Below are 24,077 nucleotides of genomic sequence, written 5' to 3'. Positions count from 1 at the left end.
GGGCAGGGCAGAGCTGCTGCTCTCGAGGGACAGGGACTCAGTGGTGGAATACCCCATGGATATGCCCCAAGTCACCTTTTGCCACACTCAGCTATGAGATTTCAGTATTTATCCATGCTAATGGAGCAGAAGAGAACATCAACGTCAAAGAAAAAGAGTTTAAGGTGAAACAGGGCACATCCCTCTTGTGCTCTTCCTTTATCCCATGAGACCTATATCATGGTAATTTGATGAAAAGTTGTTTTTCCACCCAAGCTTTGAGTCAAGAAGCCAGCAGTGACAGCATCAGAATGCTATTTGGGAATGGAACTGAAGAGCTGTCAGCTAGCTTTGCGGGGTTAAAGAAAACCAACACAGAAAACCAAACACAGGAACCAGAAGATGGCAAAACCTTAAGGTTTCTGAAAGCCAAAGGAGACAAACATCACAGCTTCAGAACTCACCGGGACTTTGTCAGTTTACAGAGCTTCCTCTCTCCTTTCACTCCCTCCTCTACATTTCAAAAGATGAGGGCGCATTTCTGGGCAGGACTGGTTTCAGCAAAGTCTCTTTGTGAAATGAGCATGAGGACATGTGCAGGAGAAAAATATAAATATTGGAGGTGGGGGTGAGAAGATGGGGAAATTAATCCAGACGCTACTAAAGTTTTTGAAGTCTGGGGTTTTCTCCAGTGGTTCAGTGCCCTATGAAAAACAGGGTCCCTCTGTGCTGATGCACACACTGTCTTTCAAGCCAGGTCTGTGTCTGGAGCAGAAATTCAACACGCTTTTCCCCAGAGAAAGTTCTATTGTCCTGCAGTCACATTGCCAAATTCAGACATTTAATTCAAAGTGTGAAACAGAAGGATCCCAGTCCTGCTTTTAAAGGGAAAATCTCCAGGCTACCGCTCCATCACATAACTAACACCAGCTTTGTTCAGGGCAGGACACAGCACAGCTCCCTATCCTCAAAAGGAAAGGGAGGCAACATATAAACAACATATCACTGTACATCACAGCCTCAGAGCCTGCATACCTCAAACAGTAACCAGTGCTAACAGTCTGAGGCACCTCAGCAGATGTATAGCCAAGCTGCTATAAAAGAGCCTTTGTGCCGGCTGAACAGAAACAAGGCATTTTCTGTAAGGGAGACGGCCTTGACCACCTAGCAGAATAAACGGGGTTACACATTTCACACTTCCTCTGCACCAGGAACCGCGAGGGCAGATGGCACAACGCAGACGCCGTGGGCTGGAGAAATGACCTGTTCGCTTTTGCGGAACCACATCAGCGATCTGGAGGAGCCACATTACAACCAGAAGGAAGGTGACATTGCCTCACCTTCCACCTTCCTTGCTTGCAGTTTCCGTATCAGAACTGCACTGCTTGACATAAATTTGAGCAGACCTGCAACTCAGCAGAGACTTGCCCCTGTGGTAGTGTCCATGCAAAAGATCATCAGAAGTACTTCTGATTCACCATCCAGAGCTCCAGACAAACACTATTCATCCTAATGCTTAGGCACCCAGCTCCTATTTTATATATTTTGAAATATCCTTTTCACCTTCATCCTAGTTTCCAGTTCTGAAATTAGGCAAGCTCTTTAAGGCTGCTGGAGCTATGGTGCTATTTTTGGCCTAGAAAAGATAAGAAACCACATGGACGGTTTCTCCTCAGTACGAGCACATGCAGCAGCAATGCTACCATCGGCAAACTTCAGGATTTGGCCAAACATGTTATTGCATAGAAACAGAGCAGGCCTCCCGTTGGGCTCAGTAAAACACAGCAACAAGACAAAGTGCAACTGCAAAAGGCTCTCGCAGTGAATACAGCGCACATTTTAACTCTAAGGAGTCGGAGAGGGGAAAAAATATTATTTGAAAAAGTCAAAAAAAAATGCTGCGTCCAAAACCTGGAAAAGCCACAGCTCACCAACATTCCCAGGGAAGCAAAAGCCCTGTTGCTTTATGAAGATTAAATCTGCTATTGTTTCTCAGTTGTTGGTTTTTTTTTTTTTTATAAGGTTCCCCTTGGCCAAAGATGTTAGGAAGTGTCTTCAATAGGAGAAGGATATAAAACCAAGTATGTCAGTTAAATAATCCATTATAAGGTTAAACAAACAAGGTAATGTAAGGTAAGGGGAAGGTTTCTTGACAAATCATCTGTGATAAGGTTAAGCAAATCTCTCTTTTATCAAGACAGCAAAGGTACGCATACAAAGGGAAGAGTATTCTGGCTGACCTGGACAATGAACGTGAGAGGTATACGTTCTGGAGTCAGTCTGGTTGGACAAGATTGTTTTTAGTGAAGCATCTGGTATGAAGGCTGTATGGAACCATTAAAAAAATTGGGTCAGGCATTTAAACCACTCTGCACCCATACACTGAGAGGGACTGCAGGAAAAAAAGATTTACAAAAACCTCATAGCTAAGATACAGACAGTTCTCCTTTGAGTATTTATGCAGAATCACACATAATATTAATTATCAACACCCACTCACTAGGAACTTCCTTAGTCCTTATCAAGGGCAAAGAACATTGCCCTTACACAGAGTTACTGAGGAGTGAACTCTGCTATCCCTTGGGCAAATGTTTTCTCTCTCTTTGTAAGACAGTAACACAAATTAAAAAGTATGGTTACAAAGGATTAAGGGTGCTCAGTTAATGCAAACTAGCACTCTCTCCTGCATTCCTCACTAATACAGTGGTGACATAACCAGCCAAAACATGTAGCTTTAATTCAAGTAAGGTTTAAAGAAGTTACTGCCAAGTAATTACACCCATTGGAGGCCTATGAGCAGAGGAACCTTCATTAATACTCTGCTGCTATTCTCAGAGCACTTTTCTAACCAGCTGCACCAATCTGAAGTGGCAACCATGAACAAGAGCAGGCAACAAGTTTTCATGAACTAACTTGTGCTTGCCTTCCAGAAAGCACAGCAACACAAGGTCTAAGCATGGGCAAGAGGACAGTGAGCAAGGAACGCACATGCAAATGCTGGCTGCCTACTCAGAGAGACTGGGACAAGCCAAAGATAAGTGAGTTTTCTGATAAGGTGCTTCTCTCTTTATTACAGCAGGAAGGTGACAGTAGCACTTCTGGAATTGCAAGCAGCTTTCTACTGTCATTTTTCTGCTTTCTAATGAACTGCTGGCTGAGTCCAAACTATGGGTTCCCATTTATTTCATTGCTAATCCTAGCCTCTGTCTAAGAACCTGTGCTTAACCTCAAAGAGTGCCGGATGCTTCTGAAGACTGCTTCCAAGAACAAAAATACGGCACTCAGCTGGAGCTCCCTACAGCCATTCAGTAGGAAGGATTAAACCCAGAGACTTCGATGGAGCTTAGATCCAGTGGGCATGACCCTACCTGTGCTCTCTTCATTACACAAGAGCATGTCATGCCTTTTCCTAAACCTCTTTCTAAGCTAATGACTCTAAAGCACTGGCTGAAGGAGCCTCATCTCATAGCTCTGCATAAACATTTAGGGCTCCCATCCTGTACTGACATGTGCTCTTAGCTATAAACCAGAACAGACACTAAATGAAGCGGTTTGCTCTACCCTAGCAACACTCCCAGGGCATCAGACCACCAAGCGCAGAAGCTGACGGCTGGAGCTTCATCCATGCTGCAGCCCTGGGAGCAAGTCCCTGCCAGCAGCACAGGTAAAACGGCATTACGCAGACTGCAAAGCTTGCCGTGGAGCAGAAAAACTGCTGAGGTGCTTACTTGGAAAGGAGAGCTTACTGTAGTGGCTTTCCTCTTATCAGCAATACTCCACATCAAAGTACAACACTGCAGTGTGGACAAAGTATAAATGGATAAACAGTGATTTCCAATTCAGAGAGTCTTAAAAAAAACACTTTGGGTCGCTAATAGCAATTTAAATTACACGCAGGTTTTGACTCTTTTGCTGAAGTCCCCATTACTACACAAGCTGCAAGTAACTGGCATTAAGTTCAGCTGGTTCTCAAGAATGCCACTGATAAAAATCAGCCAGAACTTTTACTTTTGCTTCATTACTGTAACAGTATTTTAAACTTTCGCAAGAAAACTGAAAGAATCACTGCCAACTAACTTGCTTTCACTAAGGACATCAGCAGAAATTCACTTTTATGTAAGAAACTACCCAGAAATAACCAGAACTCAACTTGCAGTTCCTGCAAGGACGCCCAAATAGACTTGCAGCCTGAAACTTCAAGATTTAAGAAAACAAAACCAGTTAGCTCCCCAAACCCTTCCAATTATGTTCCCAACTTCTTTGTGACACATAAAGGTCATTTTGGTCTTAAGCATGCAGGAAGATAATCCCCACCCTTCAGGCAATCAGGATTTCTGGCAAGATTTTAAGAGGTCTCCAGCTGATAACCATGGAAGTTCACACCGCCAGGAGTCCAGATAAGCTTTTAACACAGGAAATTAGTGCTAAAATGTTTTAAGCATTTTAAGGATCAATTAAGAATGGTACAACAGTCCAGCAAAGTAGAACCAGGTTTATTACTCCAAATCAGATGGGTTTAGAACATAAAACAGCAGCAGCAGCTCTTCAGCCAGGAGATGTCTACAGGAAATGAGGTTAGACAAATCCCAGACAATTAATCCTCCATGTGGTCAGATTACATACTCACACCATCCACAGAGTCATCAGGCAACAGCACAGAGCACCGAGTTCAACTGCTACCTGCCTGCTGCAAGGACTGGCCGTTGCAGGTTGTCATCTTGCATTTTTCCTGGTCATCCATGAACCAATGGTTCTCCCACAACCTAAAATGCCAAGCTGCTTGCTGACATATGTTAAGTGCATTTGGGTACAACACACAGGAAGACTCAAGATACTCATTTCTCATTAGCAACTGCAAGCTATTAAAAAAGCAATACGGCAGCACATTGAATGTCATCTTTTGCCTTGTAAGCACAAAGTCCATCAAGGACAGTGACTTTAGGAGCAGGCAACTGGGAAGAAAAAGAGCAATTGGCAGTTCCTGGGCTGAGGTGAGAAGTAACCTGTTGTTAACAAGTCTTTTCAATATATCTCCCCGCACCAGCAGCGGACCAGTGACTGCAAAGATGGTGAACTGGCAAAACACAACTGTACAGATCACAAATGCCTCCTCAGAGACTGCCCTAGTACACCGCCAGCCCAGAAAGCACATGGAAATGCTTGCAGAGCAGCTGCTCAGTGCTGTGTCAAGGCAGAGTCAGCCTGCTATCTACTATTTTCTCCAAAAGCATTAAGAAAAGCCTTCATAGCAGGTTAGTGCTACAAACCAATACAGCTGGCTATAACCACTATGTAAAGCAACTCTGGAGAATTATCTGGGTTCATCCACTCCAAAAGAAAAAGAAAATGATGTTTCACATTAAATTGTTTTTATAAAAGTAATAAATTGTAAAAAAAAATTATAAAAATTTACATCACACCCCATCATATCCGTCCATTTAAAAGATCCACCTTTTGCTTCTTCTCTGTAATAATTCAATTGGGTTTATTGTTTATTTAAAAAATTCAATTATTTCTCAAAACACCATACTCCAAGTATAATACAGCCAGCACTGAAGGCAGCTGAGCTGAATGTGTTTCTACCAGCCCTTCAGTGACCTCAGCTAGTTTATATTAAGCCCCTTCCCCACATCAGCACTTCATTTCTATTTCCCATCACTGAACAAGTCTGGCTTTTCTCTCCCATGCTTACAGGCTCTGACACCTCCATGCTGCTGGCGCTTTAAGCCGTGCACAGAACGTTGGCTCTAATAGATTGAGGGGACAAAAGCAAATATTCTCTCAAAATTTACACAGTTAACATCCTCCCCCCCAAACTTCCAGGTCACAGTCCCCCTTTACATATAGATCTGTTAAAAACTTCCATACTGAGAGCCCCAGCTGAAGACGCTTCACATCCACTTCATCTAAGAAAGAGTATTTTTTTTTAATTATTATTTTTTTTTACTGTCAAGTCACTTGGGACATTTCACAGAGATTCTGTTTACACACAAGTAGCCATGAAATGGTTTATTCTCCCACCCTCATCTTTTATACACAGGGATAAGCACTAAATAAAGTGGAAAAGAAAACTTGCCAACTCAAAGTTTGGTCAGACATAATTGACCCATGGGAAACAACTGACTATACAGGTATTACTAGGTTTTATATTGATTACGTTTCAAATTTAACCATATTCTTCCAAGGTCTCCAGTCAGGTGGGATTCACCTACGAGAGGCAGCGCAATGAGTAGCTCTGATCACAGTCATTTCTTCCAAGTACTGAGCCTCACAGCTCCGGCAAGCTGTAAAGTAAGAGTCAACCCTGCAAAAAAAGGGATGGCTTTCCAACAAGTTCAGAAGAGAAAAATACATCAGAAAGCTTCTGGTCTCATACTTACCTCCCTCTGCCAATCCTCATTGCTGCTCAACAGAACAAACTCAAATCCTCAAGTATCTTCTGAGTGGCCTAATTAAGAAACTGGGATGATGTGCTATTTTATTAGTTCTTTGTGCTGTCATGCAATGAAGGATTAGCCTTTCCTGACTTGTCCTCAAGATAACAACTAATCCTGATGGCTCTCCCTAAACTCAACAGGCTGCACAGAACCTAATTTCTAACAAAACCACTTCAGGAAGACAGTAATGGGGAAAAAAAGCAATACTTCTGTTTGCTGGATTCACGGCCGAAGCTTCCTTAGAGTCTGCACGACACCAAAGTCCCCATTTCAGCACCCCTCAGCTTAGGCATTAGATAAATCACACAGCTAACTAGGGACAGATTAACCATGTGCTCACAAAAACTAGGTCAGTCTCAAACAGTCTCTATAGCCTGGAAAGGCATGTATGTGTAAGCACAAATCACACAGCCTTCCTCTTTTAAAATGATGGCCAGCAGAAAGTCAGCGAGATCCAGACTCAAGTAACTTTGCTACAACACTTGGCACTATATACAAAGTGGTTCTTGATTTCTACAACAAACAAGAAACGTTTACCAACCTTAGTTCAGAAATCACTAAGGAATGACTCAGCAATGTCAACTTTAACCCTCTTTGAAATATTCGGTTCTCAAATATTTAATTATTTTCTGAAGTGAAAGAGCTAGGCCAGGACTTGGGTGCAGATCTGAGATCTGTCTCCTATTCCAAACCTCCCTAACCCACACCTTGGTTTCACAAACTTAAACTGCAGTCTTTACTCTCTCCTTTGACCTCTCTTGACCTCCTCAGCAAATATAGCTACTAAAATTAGACCACGGTGGTCATACCACACTGCCTCCCCCACTGTCGTCACAGACTCCCTGTCACATCAGTCATGTGTTTTAGTCTCACACTGAGCCCCATGCATCACCTTCCCTGCCCAGATAAAGCTCTCCTCTAGTCTTACCTGTCTGTCCTCTGACAAAATGCCATTCCTCATTACCTTCATGAAGCTCAATCTCCTCAGAACGGAGGGCCACCCACTTCCAATTTATTCTGAAGCCAAAAAGACACCTCTGAAGCGTTTCAAAGATAATATTTAGTGCTTAAGAAAATATGATTTATAAACATCCACCTAAAACACTGAGCATGCTTGTTATCCTCCCTCTCTCTCACACACACACGATTTGTATCATACATTTCTTGAATGAAGAGATGCAATAGGCTACACGCACATGGAGAGATAAGGTATCTGTTGCTGTCAGGGTTTGCCAAGTTCCTATGCTCTGACTTAAAAAAAAAAAAAATGCACAAGCTTTGAAGCTGGGACTATATATATATATATATATATATTAGAGCATCTGATTTCAGAAGTACGGCTGGTTGCTCCTACCACACAGACAAGTCGAGTCTTACATTTGCTGCCTGGAGTCCAAGGCAAGGGTCCACAGAGCAAGAGCAACCGAACATCACAGTCCAACCCCGCTGCCCCACACTGACGGCGGTAAACCGAGGTGCTTCAGAGCTCCCTGCCCAAAGCAGCTCCTCACAGACCCCTCCTGCCCTGCTCCAAGAGGTGCTGCCATACGTTAGCCAGCTACAAAAAGACTGAATCTCCTTTTTCGTTAATGAAGGATTTCTTTTTCAGAGGGTAAAGCAAGGGAACTGAAGGTTAGCAGTTAACAGTTGCATCTATCCCCAGTCTTTCAGTTCTGATCAATCGCTGCAGGACTTTTATCTTTTTTTGACTTCTGGCTATCTTACAGGAAACCATAAACTTCCGTTTTGCCCCCAGGAGAGTCCATTCCAGAAACGGTATGTTCTGGCACTGCCAATGTACTTGGCAGACATAATGTGAACTCTAAGGGCTCTCCTAACTTCAGTGAATTTCAGAGTAGCAATTATCTTCAATTACTCCAGATGAAAGACCACACAAAACGTTAATTCAAATCCCCCCTCTCCTGTAAGCCCCCCGCTATCCCTAGTCACCACTGCCCTACTTTTTCCCTCGTCAAAGCCCAAAAGATTGGGCCTACTCTTCTTTGATGCTCACATTTCCTGATGTGACCGCTCCCTTCCTCACAGCTTCTTTTCCATGCATATTATAAAAAATCCTGTCTCACTTCAGGACACGTAAGAGTACTTGTTACTAGTCTGGAGGAAAGCACTGCCCCCTCTGTCTGTCTCCACACAGACGCTTTCTGCTTCTTACCTAATTTCTCCCACCACCTCAATCAGGACAGAAGGAAAAACCGACAAAACATGTGGGCATTTGCACCAGCAGTTAGAGGTAGCATAAGCTCCCCCGTTGGATCCAGCTGTTTCTATTGCGCTGTAGGACATGAAGCGGTTCATATCACCTGAAAGCAATGTGTGTCAGAAGAGTTTAATTACTGAAGAAATTAATGGGATATGTACCAGCACTGCCTTGATTTCTAGAAGCTACAAAGAGCTCGTATTAAAGTTACCAGCACCCTGAAGATGAGGATATTAAACACAAAACTCAGCAGCAGCTACGAAACAAGGCTGAAACAACACTAAGCTACAGAGTGATGTCTTTGTAATTCAGATACATTTCAAGGAAACATTAGACTCCAAACGAAAACCGAGATCACCAATACGTTGGGATGGTTTAAATCACAAATGAGATAGATAGCTTGTCATCAAACCCGAAACCTGTTCTCAGGCTGAATAGCCAAGACTGCACGTGGCACCACAAGGCAGTGCACGAGAAAACAAAACTAGCACGTCTCTGTGATCCACGCAAGACAAACTAGAAGAACTACTGGCCGGAGGAAATGAGACTTAAATATGTAAACTTTTTCTGAGAAAAACAGCCAGCAGTGTGCCAGAAGTCCAAAATACCAATATTCACTAGAAATCGCTTCCTAGGAAGTTCAGTACAAGCCTTTTGTCCTCTTCAAGAGGACGGACTGCGCTCTATATCACTTTTTAAACTGTCAGGCTCCCATCTGTAAGCTTCAAAGATTTCACAGCTCCATTCTTTTCATGACTTTTTTTTCCTTCCAATTTGCTGCATAAAATCTGCAGCTCTGGCTGCTCCACCCTATAGAGGGCTGAGTTTTACAGCTATTTGTCAAATAGCAGTAACGCTCTCGGCTTTGTTTTCACAATGATGATAATCCTTGCCATAAGGAACTTTCATTTAAGAGGCATGTCTCATTTGTGACTCACTTGACCTGTCTCAAGTAAGGCAACAGCTACAAGCCTGGTCACAGGAACCTAAAATCCATCGTGGGCTGCAAACTGGTCCTGAAGCAGCAGCCTGGGTGCGTCAGATGAAGCTCCCCAGAGCCCAGGGAGCTTCAGTTCTCCTCAAGCTTGCACATACTGTTGCTGCCTCTTTTCTGGGGCGAGATGAAACAGGAAGTCCAAAGAATCGTGGTGTCAATTCCTCTACTGTATTTGCTGAAAAGCTCCTGACGGCAGGAAGAGCGGGAACAAATCTTTACAAGTCTCGAAGCGGGCAATAACCGGTGCCACTAATGAAGTGGTCTGAGAGGCACCACAGAGAGCAGCAAAGTGACAGAAACACAGGAAGGGGGGAAAAAAGGGTTTTGAGACAGACTGCTGCGAGCAGAAAAAAAACACAGAGCCAGGCCTGGAGACGCATTTGGGCACACCACCAGAGTCAGAGCCAGGGAAGATGAGCAGCACAGTAAAGACATTGTGGGATCCTAAAAATCAGAGAAAGGGGGCAGTGACAGTCATGGAGATGAGTAAAACGACTCTGGGCATAGAGCCCACTGCAAGAACACTGCAGGGGGAAAAAAACCACTCGCTCTGAGGTCCGGCAGGGCATTCCATGTCCAAGATGCTAAGAACAAAAACCAAAGAGCTGGGGGGTGACTGCACAGACCTGAGCTCCTCATTTGCACTGCCACTTGTGACTCTCCAGAATAGGAAGTGCAGGAAGCAAAGGAGAAGTTTGAGGTTTGGGTTTTCTGAGGCCATGCCGTTTTGTTTGACGAGCCTCGTGCTGTCACTGCTTCCCTTTCGATGGGAACCGTGAAGAATGTGGTGGCTGTGCCCCAGCAGAGCAGGCACAGATAAACCTTTTGCTCCGTCAGAAGCTCACTGAAATACAATGCTTCGCAATTCACATACAGTGGCCTGTTACTTGATGTTCATGAACGTACAAGACATGGGAAATGTCGCTTTTACACCAAGCTTTCCTAACACAGCCGTTACAACAGCTGTGTTATTTCGCACAGCTATTGCTTTATCTTAAATAAAATACCAGGCACATTTAATCTAGTTGTCTGGGCAATGAGAGGACCAGATCAAAAAAAGGAAAAGATGACAGGTTTTTAAATTGAAAAGCCTCAAATAAATGAGAGCAGATCTATTCGTCTCAGAAGCAGCATGCTTTCATCACTGAAACTCTTCCCTCTCTCCAAAACAGCTGAGCCTTAACATCTCACACTCATGGGTTACTTCTGAACATCGTACAGTTTATACACTTCACAGAAACCAATTTTAAGTAATTCATGGCACTTGGGAGAATCCAGCACTACGGATAATTTAACAGAAGCTGACCAAACAAAATAGATCTTGAGAAAAGACCGACCTAATTCTGTCCGGTAGCATTCTTAGTGCAGTTGTGTGCTATTGTTAGCTATTTCAAGCCAAAATTTGATCATACTGAATTTAGGAGGTCTTTGCCAGTTTCAGTAGGACCAAAATGCTGACCTTCGGTAAGTTATCAAATGCCACATGGTACAGGCATTCACACCAGAAGTTATTTAAACTCAGAATGTCTAGAGTAAAAATTTTATGCTGCTAAAAACTGTGGAAAAATGTAGCGACTCCTCATGAACAGCCCAAACCACGACACCAGCAACACATAAACTAGTTCCAGGTCTGTAAGCGGGGAACGGGGAGAGCCACTGTTAGCCCAGGAAGCCTTTATGCACAAAAGATATGAATGAATTACTGCAGCTGGAAACCTCCTTCCCCTTCCTCACAGGATTTCCCATCACTGAACTGTGAACTGAAACGAAGCAACAGCTTCTGGGGACAGAAATTCAGTGTCAGAAGTTTAACACAAGTCTTTGCCAGTGAAAGAGCAGGTCGGCAGCAGTATCTGTCGTCATCTGTGACCACAGCTCCTTTGTCACATGGGCAGATGAGTCCCCCTCTTAACCACATCTCATAAAAGGACAAAGTGATAGCTGCGTACAAGTCATAAATGTTTGTGTAAAAATATAAACTGTTCACCCTCTCTTCTGTTCTCAACTTCTCCCTTATTTCTAAGGCAGACCCACCAGCGTTTTTCCTGGTCCTGGAGAAGAAACTGCAGCTCAAGCCCAGCAGGTGTTTTCAATCAGACAGTCTGTAAACACCCAGGCCTCACTTCAAAGAGCCCAGCGTACCCGGGCAGAAGCCCCCATCGCCCCTGGGAGGAGCCGCCAGCCCCCAGCATCCAGCAGGAAGAGCCGCAGGAAACTCTGCCACAAGCAGGCTGGGGACTCTCTTGTTTTTTTCCCCCAAGATGCCAAATTCACAGCCACGTCAGTGTGGGCAGACCCTGAATTTCAGTGAAAGAGTGGTGGCTTGTCTCTGCTGACGTCAAGGACCTGCTAAGCAGGCGTCTGCAGGATGGGGCTGCTAGCAAGTCCCCTGAGCAGCAGCGAACTTGGGCTGCGGGCAGGCTGCGAGGCACCTCAGTGTGCAGGGTGACAGTGCCAGCCACCATGAGACATCTCTGCCATGGCTGTAGTTTGGGGAAAACAACTGTCACTGTCAGGGCAAACATCTGTCAGCCTTGCACATTTCAACTGCAGCAAGTTACACATTAATTGTATCATCTATTTTCCACACTGACACCATGACATACTCAGCTAAAGAAGATAAAAGAGACTTGGACAGTCAAGACTGCAGGGACTCGTGGTCATTTTGATTTAAGCTTATTCTCTTTCTGCCCGAATAAAAATAACTGTTATGAATGATGAATGTTCTTCCCCTCACCCCAAAGTGCCTAATGTCAGGCTCCATTTCTCTCCTTACTATTGCACTTCCATATTTGTGCACATCTCTCCCAGGATGACACTCGTAAGAAACAAAAAGCGTAGAAACCGTACAGTTGGATGGTCAGGTTGCACAGAGAGGTAAGCTCTGGAGGAACTGCTGCACAGCTGTACAACAGCAATCCCCTGCTGCCAGCCTCCCCCACCCTCTCCTCTACCTCCCCAAAAACACACACCTCATTCTCCATGCCCTCATCCTTACCTCGTAGGACCATACACACTGCACTCCCGCAAATCTCCGTACGCATCTTCCCACTTCCACGTCCTCGTGGGTGGTGTACATCTCTCGCAGGCACTCGCCAATGTGGGGCACCATTCTCCGCAGGACTTCCCGGCTCATGATCACTCCTGGTCCCCCCATGCAGAAGTTCTCGCCTGGTTCTAGCGCCAACTTCCCCATCTCCTCCGTGGTGCCGAGGCCAGTCTGACCAAGAAAGAGGGGCTCGCTGCTGTTCAGACTCCTGAGGAAGTTCTCCAGTTTGTCTCCTTTGATGTAAACATCGTCATCGGCTCTCATAAACCATTCGTATTTGTCCAAGTAGTGGTCATGCATGTATTTGAGCATCATGAAAGATTTCTTCTGGGGTGGGTAAGAGTCATCTACACCTGGAAGTGGCACGATGGGGATGGGAATAGAGGTGTCCGAACCCTCACTGGAGAAGAATTCAACCTTGCCAGGAATGGTTTTGGACCACGTTCTAGATTGAAAAAGACAATAAGGACTAATTAAATATGCAAACCAGGCAGGCAGAGTGCTACCAGAGACCACTCAAAGGAGCTACACCTCATCTGCTTTACAAATTTTCTTTTTAAATGCCTGAAGGGTTATTTTTTCCCATGCAAAGGAGGACATTCACATGGCACACAGAGCAATTGGTATAACACACAAAAATTCTGATATGATAAGCGTCTGAATATCATTTTTGCATGTCTATCTGATAGATAAAGAATTCAACAGGAGTAGTTCGCTAGTGGCAGGCGGGATTTCTTAAGCACACTCGGTATTGGTCTAACAGCTATTTGTCACAAGATACAGGGCGAAGACAAAGGGAGCCAAGAAGGGCAAACAATTCACATATAACTGGATTTAATGCCTCCAAAGCTTCCCTGCAAGTTATTCAGCGTCATATCCAGCTGCCATTCCCTCTAAGCCCCCCAAAAGCTCAAACCTGTGTTCAGAAGTACTGACTTCCAGAGAGAAAATAGATGCACATTTCACATGAACTTGTGAGAGGAATCGGTATCCTGTGGGAAACCAACCAAACAGCAACTTCTCCAGAGGCTGTGTGGAGAAGCATGTAGGGCTTTGGCAGAAGTAAAATGCTGCTGCCTGTTTGTGACAGCTGGAGAAACACAGAGCATGGTAGCACTAGTAACCTCAAATGGGTCTGCCCAGACCAGCAAAAAACTACCAGAAAACTAGTCCTAAGAGATGCGTGCAAAACATGTAATCCCAACAGATGACCTGGTGCTACCAACACCCGCACCTCCAGCAGCTTCCCCCACACTTCAGACCAGATTTTAGTAGAGAGGAACACCACAAAAGAGGAGCGTTTTCTGTGCGAAGGAGCACAGTGACATCTGCTCCACACCTTCCATGCTCTTCTTTGCCAAATCCAACCCATCTGCGTGGGCAAACTGGGTCACTTATAATGCAGGAAGAGACGTAGGATGATTCAAGGCAGACTGCAGAACGCTGAACCTCCTCCAGGGATGATTTTCAATCATGTAACTGTTACAGCCTTGCCCTAAAAATTATGAATTTTAAGCTTTCGGTACCATTTTCTCAAATCCTACCTGGGAAAAAGCCGAGTTCATGTATCCTTCACAAAAACTCACAGAAAACTATCTTCATTGGTAAACCAACAGGTTCTGTCCTTTTTTGTATAGGGGGAGAGTATTTTCTAATCATGTTTAGCGACTATGCTCAGAATATAACCTATATTCAAAGCTGAATGTGAAAACACTCTCAAGGTAAGAGGGACAGTATTCCCTCAATGCATCACTATCACTTTTACCAGATGCCTCTCAACATAGGTTTCTTGCCAAAAGTAGAACAGATTTTGGGCAGTACAAACCATCTGAAATTTGAAATCTCCAGAATTAGCTACTGTACAAAGTCTGAAATGTAAAAATATTTCAGAAGAATTATTCCTAAATTTTTATTCCTAAAAATTATTCCTAAATTAGGAATTCCTAAATTCCTAAAAAAAATTCCACTGGGAAATGCAAAGGTATTTAATCAGTACTAACTAAACATCAACCTCAACACCTTAACAGTTACACACTAATTCAGCTTTGTGTAATGAATATCACCCAATTACTTTAAAAGCTTTGTCTTCTGGATTTCTTACTGCCATGAGTAGTGTATCATTGAAAGAGTTTAGATCCCAGCTTCCCTGAAGAGTACAGAGTAAAGTCAATGGAAACATTCCTCTTGACTTCCCAACAGAGGTGATGAGGCCTTTAATCATCAGTGATGCAATTAATGCCCGGTACTAGCGGTTATAAAGTCACATCCTGCTAAAGCACTGAAAACTACCCGTTTTAAAATGAGACATGCTCATATCTTGAACTTTCACTAACTATTAAGGAAGTTCCGCTGTTTATTTTCTGACACCCGCACCCCACATAGAAATCATCTAGTCTTCCCATATCAACTCCCAATCTAAGTTTAAAAAAAGTTCTTCACTAAAGGTACTTGAAGCATTCAAATTTTAATCTCATAGAAAGAAAAGGCAGCTCGTCTCATCCACTGTGACCAGTTCCCAATGCAGCTTCAGGTGGACACTTTTCAGACAATCACTGGGGGAAGTTATAAGCTAAAGTCTTATGGAAATTTCTGCTTATTGACTTTTTTTATCCAAAAGCAAAGAATGAACTTTCAGACTTGCTCTCAATACCCTGAAAGATCTGCCTTTGAAATGATTACAAACCACAGACAACGCAGGATGTCTTCTATCACTCCAAGCTCTATCTCCCTGCTCTCCCACCAGGTACCCTCACCTCAGGACCCCTTTACGTATTGTCAAGAGAAGAGTTCCCATTCAATGGGGCGGGAACAAAATGCATGTACATCCATAAACCCTGGCACATTTGATTCCCAGTCCTCATATTGCATTATACCCCTCAGCTCAAAGCCAGTTTGACCCCATCTTTTCATGGCTCTGGGACATATTTAAGTTCCACCCTAAACCAGGAGTAAACCAGATACATATTCCTGCGTACCGGAGGGGCACAACATACCTAGAAAGATCGTGCCCTAACGATAACCACACACCAAGGATCAACGTGCGACTTGGGTCAGCACCACAACATTACTTCAGGCTTGGGATCTCACGTTGACCATGCCCCAGCACAGCTTGTTTGTTCATTTCCTGCGACAACGCAATTTCAAGGATGAGACAACTCGCCGTGTTATTTGTGACTGTGGCTTTGAGCATTTGTTCAAACTGAGACAGACGAAATATGCTCCCACTTCGAAAAATTGCCTGAGTGTCTGTGTCAACGCAAGCGCTGCTCAGTGGAGGCTGAAACAATGGGAGTCACCATGTGCTGCTCTTTATGTCCAAGCCACAGCTCGCTGCTCCACACGGCCCCTTTTTGGGAAGAAATACAGAACAGTTTGCTCAGGAAACATGTTGTTGCACCCAGCCAAAGCAGCCAAGCCACACATTGTAAAATGAACTGTAAGTACATTTTTCTGACCCCAGCTATCAGCAGAACAAAGGACTGGCAAATGCAGGGGAATTCTGACCAAAGCTACCTTTAACTTTTTTATCTGCTGTTGCAAAAAATCAGACCTGGCTCAATCACAAGCAGTTCTGAAGATTAGCACGTTAACAGCTACGTTTCTTGCCCATCCTACCATCTCCAGTCCAGTTTATCATGTCTGCTCTCAGGTTGCGGGCAGCAACCTGACGCCTCCAGCTCCTCAGGCACGGAGCTCCTGTCTCAACATTTTCCTACTCCCATGGCCCCAGCAGCACCCACTCCCACTGGCTAACACATAACACAGCTTTCCTGGTCAAGGCTTCTCTAATATAAGATTTGCAGACTTATATTCTGCAAATCAATTTTAAGTTTGATAATTAAAACAAACAAACAAACAAACAAACAAGGGAAAACATTTTTAGCAATACTTGACGCCCTCCTTCTACCCACAAGGGCTCCTCTGTTACCCTCAGCTGTTTAAAGGAAACGCGGTCACATTTCTGACACCCGGCTCCTGTATCTACATCTGCAGAGACCACCTCCACTGCAGCAATCACTGGTGGCCTCAGCCAACTTAAGGCCATTTCAACTCTGTCCTGAGAGAAATACCAGGTTCTGAATACAACCGATATGCATACTGAACCGGTGATTTAAAAACTCAGCAACTGACCTGCTCTGACAGATCCCAACCTTATCTCCTCTGTGTAATCTGAGTCTGCTCGGTTAAACCAGAGGATGTGCGTGAATCAGGACGGCAAGGCTCCCTATTACCTTCCCCTGGTGCAGCGACCTGGTTTCTCTCAGTGCACAGGGCACATAACTCCAGCAAACTAGAAGCTAGCGTTAACAACAGAATCAAAGTGCAATTTAAATAAACACAAACATAGATAAATTAGATAACACTTCCTTGTAAGAAACCTCTTAGCAGAGGACATTAGGACTGCTCCAGTGTTGGTGGCTAGCAAGTCAACTTTACCACTGCTTAATTGGTTTTGTGCACTGGATATCAGCTCTGTGTATCCTAATTTGAGCAAGTCACAAGCAAACTGGGTGCAAAGACTTTGTCACAGCTGGTACAGATATTCATGCAATACAGAAAACTGTGTGCACAAAGAGAGTGCTAAAAAACCCCCAGTAGTTTTTAAAAATTGACCACTACTCTAGTCACCAAATGTTGTCATAAGTCATTTCTTAATTTAAGAAGACATTTAAAAATCATAGCTTGGAGCAGGAGGAGCACAGACCTGGAAGGTTTTATATTCAGTTTCCAGTGTTTATTATTTATTTGTATTACCTTGCTTTATTATCAGCTCTGCACACTCAGCAGAAGCACAGTCAGCAATGTTACTCAGACAGTGCTCCCTTTGTAGAGACCCAAACTGAAGACGATGACAAAAAATGTATTTGGTTTTTGTCTGCAGCTTGGGAACCTCCCTCAGAGGAGATCAGAGAAACCATTTAAAGTTTTGAGAAAGAGCCATCTTGTATAAATATGCTGAAGAAAATCATAATTTGTGAAGAACTCAGCAAGATAAACAGACCTAAAGGACTGATTTCTTGAATACACAGGTCAGCTAAATTTCATGTTGAATCAGGGACAGTTTTGCGTAACTGCTCTTCAAGGTCCCTTCTTTCCAGCAACGCTTCCTACAGGGGAAGGAATGAACTACAGTTTAGCCACAAGAACTGAGCAAGAAAACCAGCACACTGTTTCTGCATGTGGTACTGCAGATGATCATCATGTGAGGTCAGAAAAACAAGCTCTTTTTTTAAGTTTCCAGATAGGTTTAAAAGAGCTTGACAGTGAAGATCTGCACTACAGAATTCAGATTTTGAGGAAGCATTCCTTCCAATTTTTTGCAGGACAGCTTGGTATCTAGCTTTAACAGAGAACCCGAACAGCTTCTACAGCTCCTTGGAGTCCTTTGAATTAAACTCCTCCAATTTAAAGTGATGCCAGTTTTCTGTCTGTGGATATCCACCCACCTTCCTTGTGGAAAGAGGGACAGAAACGGATCCATCATCTGTAGACACACCAATACTCAGTGGGTCGGACTAAGATCAAAGACCAAGTGTCCCAGAGGTTTGGGCCATATGGTTCCTTCGGGGTACATAGGTGACTTTGTTTCTCCATATCCCCCAGGCATCCATACCAGTTGCTCTCACTGTATTTGTTTCATACTGTTCCTTAAACATTCTTGCAAATTTTAGCTAAGTGCTTACTGCTCGGAAAGCCCAAGTATGTCATACTTCTGCTAGAGGGCACAAGAGCAGGACACACTGAGTTCTCACTATTGCAACACTCCAGTACGATTGAACGATTGATACGTTAAGCAAAACATGTATCGCGTTGTCATGATGTTCAAAGTCACTTCATGTGACTTCCTCCTGAGAGGCAAGACTGCATGCTCCACAATCCATCTTATTACCTCACTAGCAACCAGAAACGACCAAAACCAAATACCACCCAACAGCCTCGACCTAGGCTCTGAATTTAAAAGCAGCACAAAAATGTGTTTTGTATTACACTTCTGCAGCAGCTACTGCAGGCTTAGACAGATAATACAAACTCCCTTAGACCCCAAATCCTTCTGGCTGCCTTTCACTTAAGCTTTTCCAAGCACTCAGGTATTTAGATTCCAGTGCAGTCTGTTTCCTATAAGCCACCACGAACAGTGTGGCAGCACGTTCGAAATGGAGCCTCCCGAAGGGCATCCCTCTGCTGCAGGAGCGGGACGGCTTAGCACGAGCCCTGGCCTCATGCGTGTGGCCTCGTGGCACTTCAAGGTGCCGTGGGGACTGTCCCAAACTGAGAAGTACTGCAGCTGTTCCTGCAGAGATCCTGCCAAAGGCCAACATCTCGCCATTAACTGCATTCACACTAGGCTCCTGCCACGTTTCCCAGGAAATCTAGTTGCTACGCAAAAAAAAAAAAAAAAAAAAAGAAAAAGGGTTAACTGCCTGATATTTCTGTTCCTAAGACAGCAGACTTAAATCTTCTCAGAGACTGCTTACTGCCATCCTCTCCTTCCCGCAGCTCTTTTAGGACAACTCCCCCCAACTGCAAAACCATTAGCACATATTGTTGCACTTTCCCTGAACTCCAGCCATACCTTAACTCCTTCCTGCACAGCTTTTTTCCTGACTATTTCTTGTCCTTTGATGTGACACTGCGGTTTCTGCTGCTGCACTTCACCGGCCTCCTGGAAGGGAAGCCCTGCTAACCTGGCTGTCAGATGCAATAACTGCTGAAGCTACAAATCTCCCCTCCAAAAACCCCATAGATCTAAAGCTTATTCTCTGCCTCGCAGATTACAAAAGCACGACTGTTTCAAAAAGCTGGCGTCTCCTGAAAATCCAGCAGGCCCGTTTTGCCTTGCAGTGGTCATTTTGCTCGTGATTGATGTTCAGGAAGTGGATTGCTTCCCCTCTTGTTAGGCCCTATCTGGATTCACAGCAGCAAGGATCAGCAAATGCTCGGGTCCCTTTTAGCTGTGTCTGTAAATGGCCTTTGAGCCACAGCAATTTGGAGGTATTCAGCCTATGAATCCCTAATTCCTTTCAGCGCTCTGGCTAGCGTGGTATCAAGGCTCTGCACACGCTGCCACCCCGGGAATGCCTTGCTAGCAGCTTCCCATTTCACTCGCTGTGCCAGCGATTCAGCTCACCAGGATGCTTTGTCAATGTAGTAATCCCAGCAATTGTCTGCTTGAGTACTTCATGGCAATCAAAAGCCATTTAAGATTTCAGGTTTGTCTTCCTCTCCCCCTCTCCCCACTTCTCCCCAAAGATGTCTTCCTGTCACCAGGACATTAGCTTGTTTCTTTTACCAACAGAGGGGAAAAAAATGCTTTCAGCCCTACCGCAATGTTAAGAGGTCTCTTCATTCAGCCCTTCCCAAAGCGGACATCATCTCTAGAGGTTAAACCAAAATAGCAGTGCAGTAAAAAGCAATACTCAGATCTGCCTCCGAGGGCTGAAGGAGCCTAATGCCATTAGCTGAATTTGTTAACTTGTATCTTTAGCCATTTTTTTTGTGTGAGCAGATGTTGCAGATCTGGTTCTGTAAACCCAGCTCTCCCACAGCACAGGACTGCTCAGCAAGCACGGGCAAAGCCAGGGACGAGAATCCTTCCCACACCAGCAAAGTGAAAAGCTCCACAATTAACGCTCATCTCTGGACAATGTTGTGATAAATTTCCCTTTCTTGAATTCTTGACACAAAATCTGATGGATGCTAGACAAACTATTCTGCCATAAAACCTGTTATGTGATGTCCCAACAAGACTCCAGCCTTTCCGTATGTAAATGTGAATTACACGGCTCATGAGATTTGCAATCCAAAACGCTCCATCCCACACGGTGAAGAATACATAACCCTGAAGAAACAGATTCTTTCACCCATTTCAAAGCATCAATCACGCACTCTCTGTAACTTAATTACAGGTCTACTGCTGAAAGAAGAAATTAAGTTTCCATTAAAACCATCTTTGGTGGACAACATGTTTCAGATTGCCCAAATTAATTTTACTGCATTTGATGCTGATATAAAAAGAGCTACCGTTTCCCAAAATGGGCTGGGCAGGGGGAGGAGGAGATGGTCCATCATACATGGTTTTGCCATCCTGTTCTTACTGGCCAACAGGGCCAAGTACTTTTCAACCTGGGCAGGCAGGAGATGGAGAAGGGTTTGTTCTAGTACAAGACTAAAGCGGACGTTTTATTACAGAAAGATCCGCCCCAGAGCTCCTGGCTGCTCCTCTGACGGCACTGCCTGTGCAGCGCTCAGTCGGAGCCGGGGTATACCCGAGCTGACATTTTAGCTCTTAACTCTTTCAGATTTCCCGAGCAGGCTTCCCGCGCAGCCTCTCAGCACTGCCTGCTGGCGCGGACGCCGGAGCAATAAGCATATTTCAGCAGAGCGAAGAGTTTCGCCAAAGCCACAGACACGTCTCTCACAGAAGAGATGATTATTCTGATGCTGCCGAGGCTTTGGACAGAAGTCCCGTTAGCACACAGCGCTGGCGGTGATACCCAGCTACGGCTGGAGACCACGCCGCGGGCCACAGCGAGCAGCATGCGGTGCAAAGCACAAAGATCGTCTCTGCTGCAAAAACGGGTGTACTCAGGTAATAAACACACGGCTCAGAGACCCCTGTTCCTGCGCCAGCTTCATCAGCACAAAGCTAGGAGCACTTTGACTCTCCCCATTCGAGCTGTTTCGCTACCTGGTCCAGCCTTTGCCATAGCTGTGGTGAGCGAAGGCCGATTTTACTCTTTGTTCTCAGATGCATTTTCTGAGTCTCATTCCTAAGCACATGTTCCCGGCTTGGCACAGTGGTCTTTTTTTTCCTATCTAGGGGATTACAGCAGTCTCCAAACTTTATTATTACCAGGCTGTCGGCTCTCTTCAGAAGCAGCAGCCAAGGACTGCACCAGCGTGATGCAGCCATGCCCAAGGTAGGAGCATTGAGGGAAGCACTTCAAGGACCCCGGTGACCGGTGGTACGTGCCCCCCGGCTACGGTGGGGCTACCTGACCCTCACAAATGACCACTGGGGCTGCCTGCCAGGTAGCGGCTCAACCAGACCATGTTGAGTACCATGGTCAAGCAGACCACCCCCTCAACTCGACCCTTCGTGTCTCCACCGACCTGTCCAGGCGACGGAGCAGAGCTTGGGCCGCCTCTCTCTCCTCACCTCACGGCCCGGCCACACGGCGAGCGCCCCAGCGCTGCCCACCCGGGCCAGTGCGAAGAAAGCCGGGTCTCAGCGTGGTCTGAGGGGCCCCCTCGGCTCGCTCACACCTGCCCCGGGGAAGGGCGAGCGGTCCCGGGGCCGGTGGGGGGTCCCGGCCGCAAGGGCTCCCGCCCGGGGGCTCTTACTTCAGCCGCTCCGCCAGGGCCGTGCCGAGAGCCGAGCCCACCCGAACCGACCGAGCCGAGCCGAGCGCGTCCGAACCGAGCCGAGCCCAAACCAGCCCAGGGTCGAACCCACCCGAGCCCAGCCGAACCTACCCGAAGGTACCCGAGCCCGGCCGAACCGAGCCCAACCGAACCCACCCGAGCCCGGCCGCCGGCAGCCGAGCGGAGCCGCCCCCCCCGCTCCCGCTCACCGGTGGGCGGCCACGGCGCGGCTCCGCAGGTACTTCTGCGCCGTCATGACCCCCACGAAGAGAAAGCTCTGTGCCGGCGGGCCGGGGCGGCGCGGCGGGGCGGCGGCGGCGGGCGGAGGGCGGCAGCCCTGCGGGCGGGCTCGGCGGGGCCGCGCCGCCGCCGCCAGCTCGGAGGCGCGGGGCAGGACGAGGCGCGATGCGAGCACGAAGCCCAGCACCAGCCCCAGCAGGACGCTGAGCCAGGCGCGGCGGCCGCGGCCCGCCATGCCCGCCCAGCGCCGCGCAGGCCCCGCGCGGCTCCTCACAGCCCCGCCGCCGCCCCGCGCTGCGCCGCCGCCGCCAGCCGCGCCGTGTCGCCCAGCGCCGCCATGGGGGAAGGGGCAGGGACGGGAAGCGGAGGGAGGGAGGGAAAGAGGATCGGAGGGGAAGGGAAGAAGGGGCGCCCGCCTCTCCTCGGCCCTGCCCCTCGGCACAGGCGCCGTGGGCGGCCCGCGACGCGCTGCCCGCCGCCGATGGCCCCGCCCGGCCGCGGCGGAGCAGCCCCCGTGGAGGGAGGGAGGCGGCTCGGCCCGGTCCCCTCGCCTCCCGCCCCGCTGGCGCTCCGGGGGGCGGCGCCCGCCCGGGAGAGGGGCCCCGGTACGGGCCTGGACCCTGGGGTGGGCGGGGGCACCGAGACCGGGATGTGACCCCGCGACGGGGAGCGGCTCCCAGGGCACCTCCCTGGAGCGGGGCCGCGGGACGGGGACCGGCGCCTCGACCGAGCACCCCAGAACAGGGCCACCCCGAGCCGGCATCCCACCCCGGGACCCCAGACCCTCGGCCCAGCTGCCCAGACCAAGGGGCTGGGAGAGGAGCCCGAGAGAGCGTGGGCGCTGGGATCTAGGGATGGGGACTGAGACCCCCGACGCAGCCCCAGGATGTGGACCCCAGCCTGGCACGGAGACCCCAGGACAGGACCCTAGTTCAGGAGCCGGGACTGGGACTCCAGCCAAGCCCTTCGGACCAGGATGGGAAGGCACTGGGAGACTGGTACGCCGACCCAGGATGGGCACCAGGTGCCCATGCCCAGCGACAGAGGCCCATCGCCCATCCCAGCAGAGACCCAGCATGGCTCCATATGCACCATTCCCATCTCGGCACGGTCGGGTCCCTGCTACCCAAGCCCCAGACCTGCCCTGCCTTGGCCCACAGAGCGGAGGGGAGGCACGGCAGCGAGGAGCAGCCCTCCAGCCCCGGATTCACCCGGCACCGATGCATTCATGCCACACGTGCTCTGGTGCCAGGGGGAGTGAAAGCATAGGCAGTTCTCCATTTTTTCCCACCTTGCTAATTAAACCGACCAGAAATAGGTCAGTCTATTTCCGCCCGGAGGCTATAATGACTGTTCAACAGAGCGAAGGCGTTGGCTGTACTGGGTGAAGACTTCTTTTTCCTTTGTCCGCACGAACTCTCCACGTGCATTTCATCTACAGAGTACTTCAGCTTCAAATGCTGCAGCCCCGAACCCTTGAAGTTTTACAGGAAAAAAAACCCTCCAGTCTTTACAGGAGAAACATATCTAGTACAACCCACTGGCCTCCTGCTTATCATTGTGTTTTCTTCCATTTCCTACCCACTTTTGCATCTCTGAGTGCCAGTGTTTCCCATTTTAAAATTTATTTATATTGTGGCGTTGTCCACAACAAGTTGAGAAGAAGTCTCGGCGTAATGGCAGCCTGCTCTTGAGCAAGAACTGTTGCCAAAGAGGACACTGTATCAAATTAATACTGTACGTTAATATGTCAGAGCGCCATACATGACAGATTTTTACAATCCTTGTACA

At 46.9% G+C, this 24,077-nt stretch overlaps 1 protein-coding gene across 2 annotated transcripts in view; it reads right to left on the bottom strand.

Annotated features, from left to right (window-relative positions):
• The window catches only part of CHSY1 (chondroitin sulfate synthase 1), a 79,803-nt gene extending 57,260 nt beyond the window's left edge, over positions 1-22,543 (bottom strand). Inside the window, exons 1-2 of one of the 2 annotated variants that reach the window (XM_054214493.1) lie at positions 22,256-22,543; positions 12,630-13,125 (exon numbers count right to left, since the gene is read on the bottom strand). In XM_054214493.1, the coding sequence (XP_054070468.1) occupies positions 12,630-13,125; positions 22,256-22,521 (762 nt within the window). In that variant the 5' untranslated portion in view covers positions 22,522-22,543. Of the gene's footprint in view, positions 1-12,629; positions 13,126-15,673; positions 17,026-22,255 lie in introns of those variants that run through there. The other variant, XM_054214495.1, reaches the window with a different exon arrangement.
• Between the last annotated feature and the right edge of the window lie 1,534 nt (positions 22,544-24,077).

This window comes from Rissa tridactyla, chromosome 9 (genome assembly GCF_028500815.1).
Source record: "Rissa tridactyla isolate bRisTri1 chromosome 9, bRisTri1.patW.cur.20221130, whole genome shotgun sequence".
Classification (NCBI taxonomy): domain Eukaryota; kingdom Metazoa; phylum Chordata; class Aves; order Charadriiformes; family Laridae; genus Rissa; species Rissa tridactyla.
This window is presented reverse-complemented; position numbering and strand designations above follow the sequence as displayed.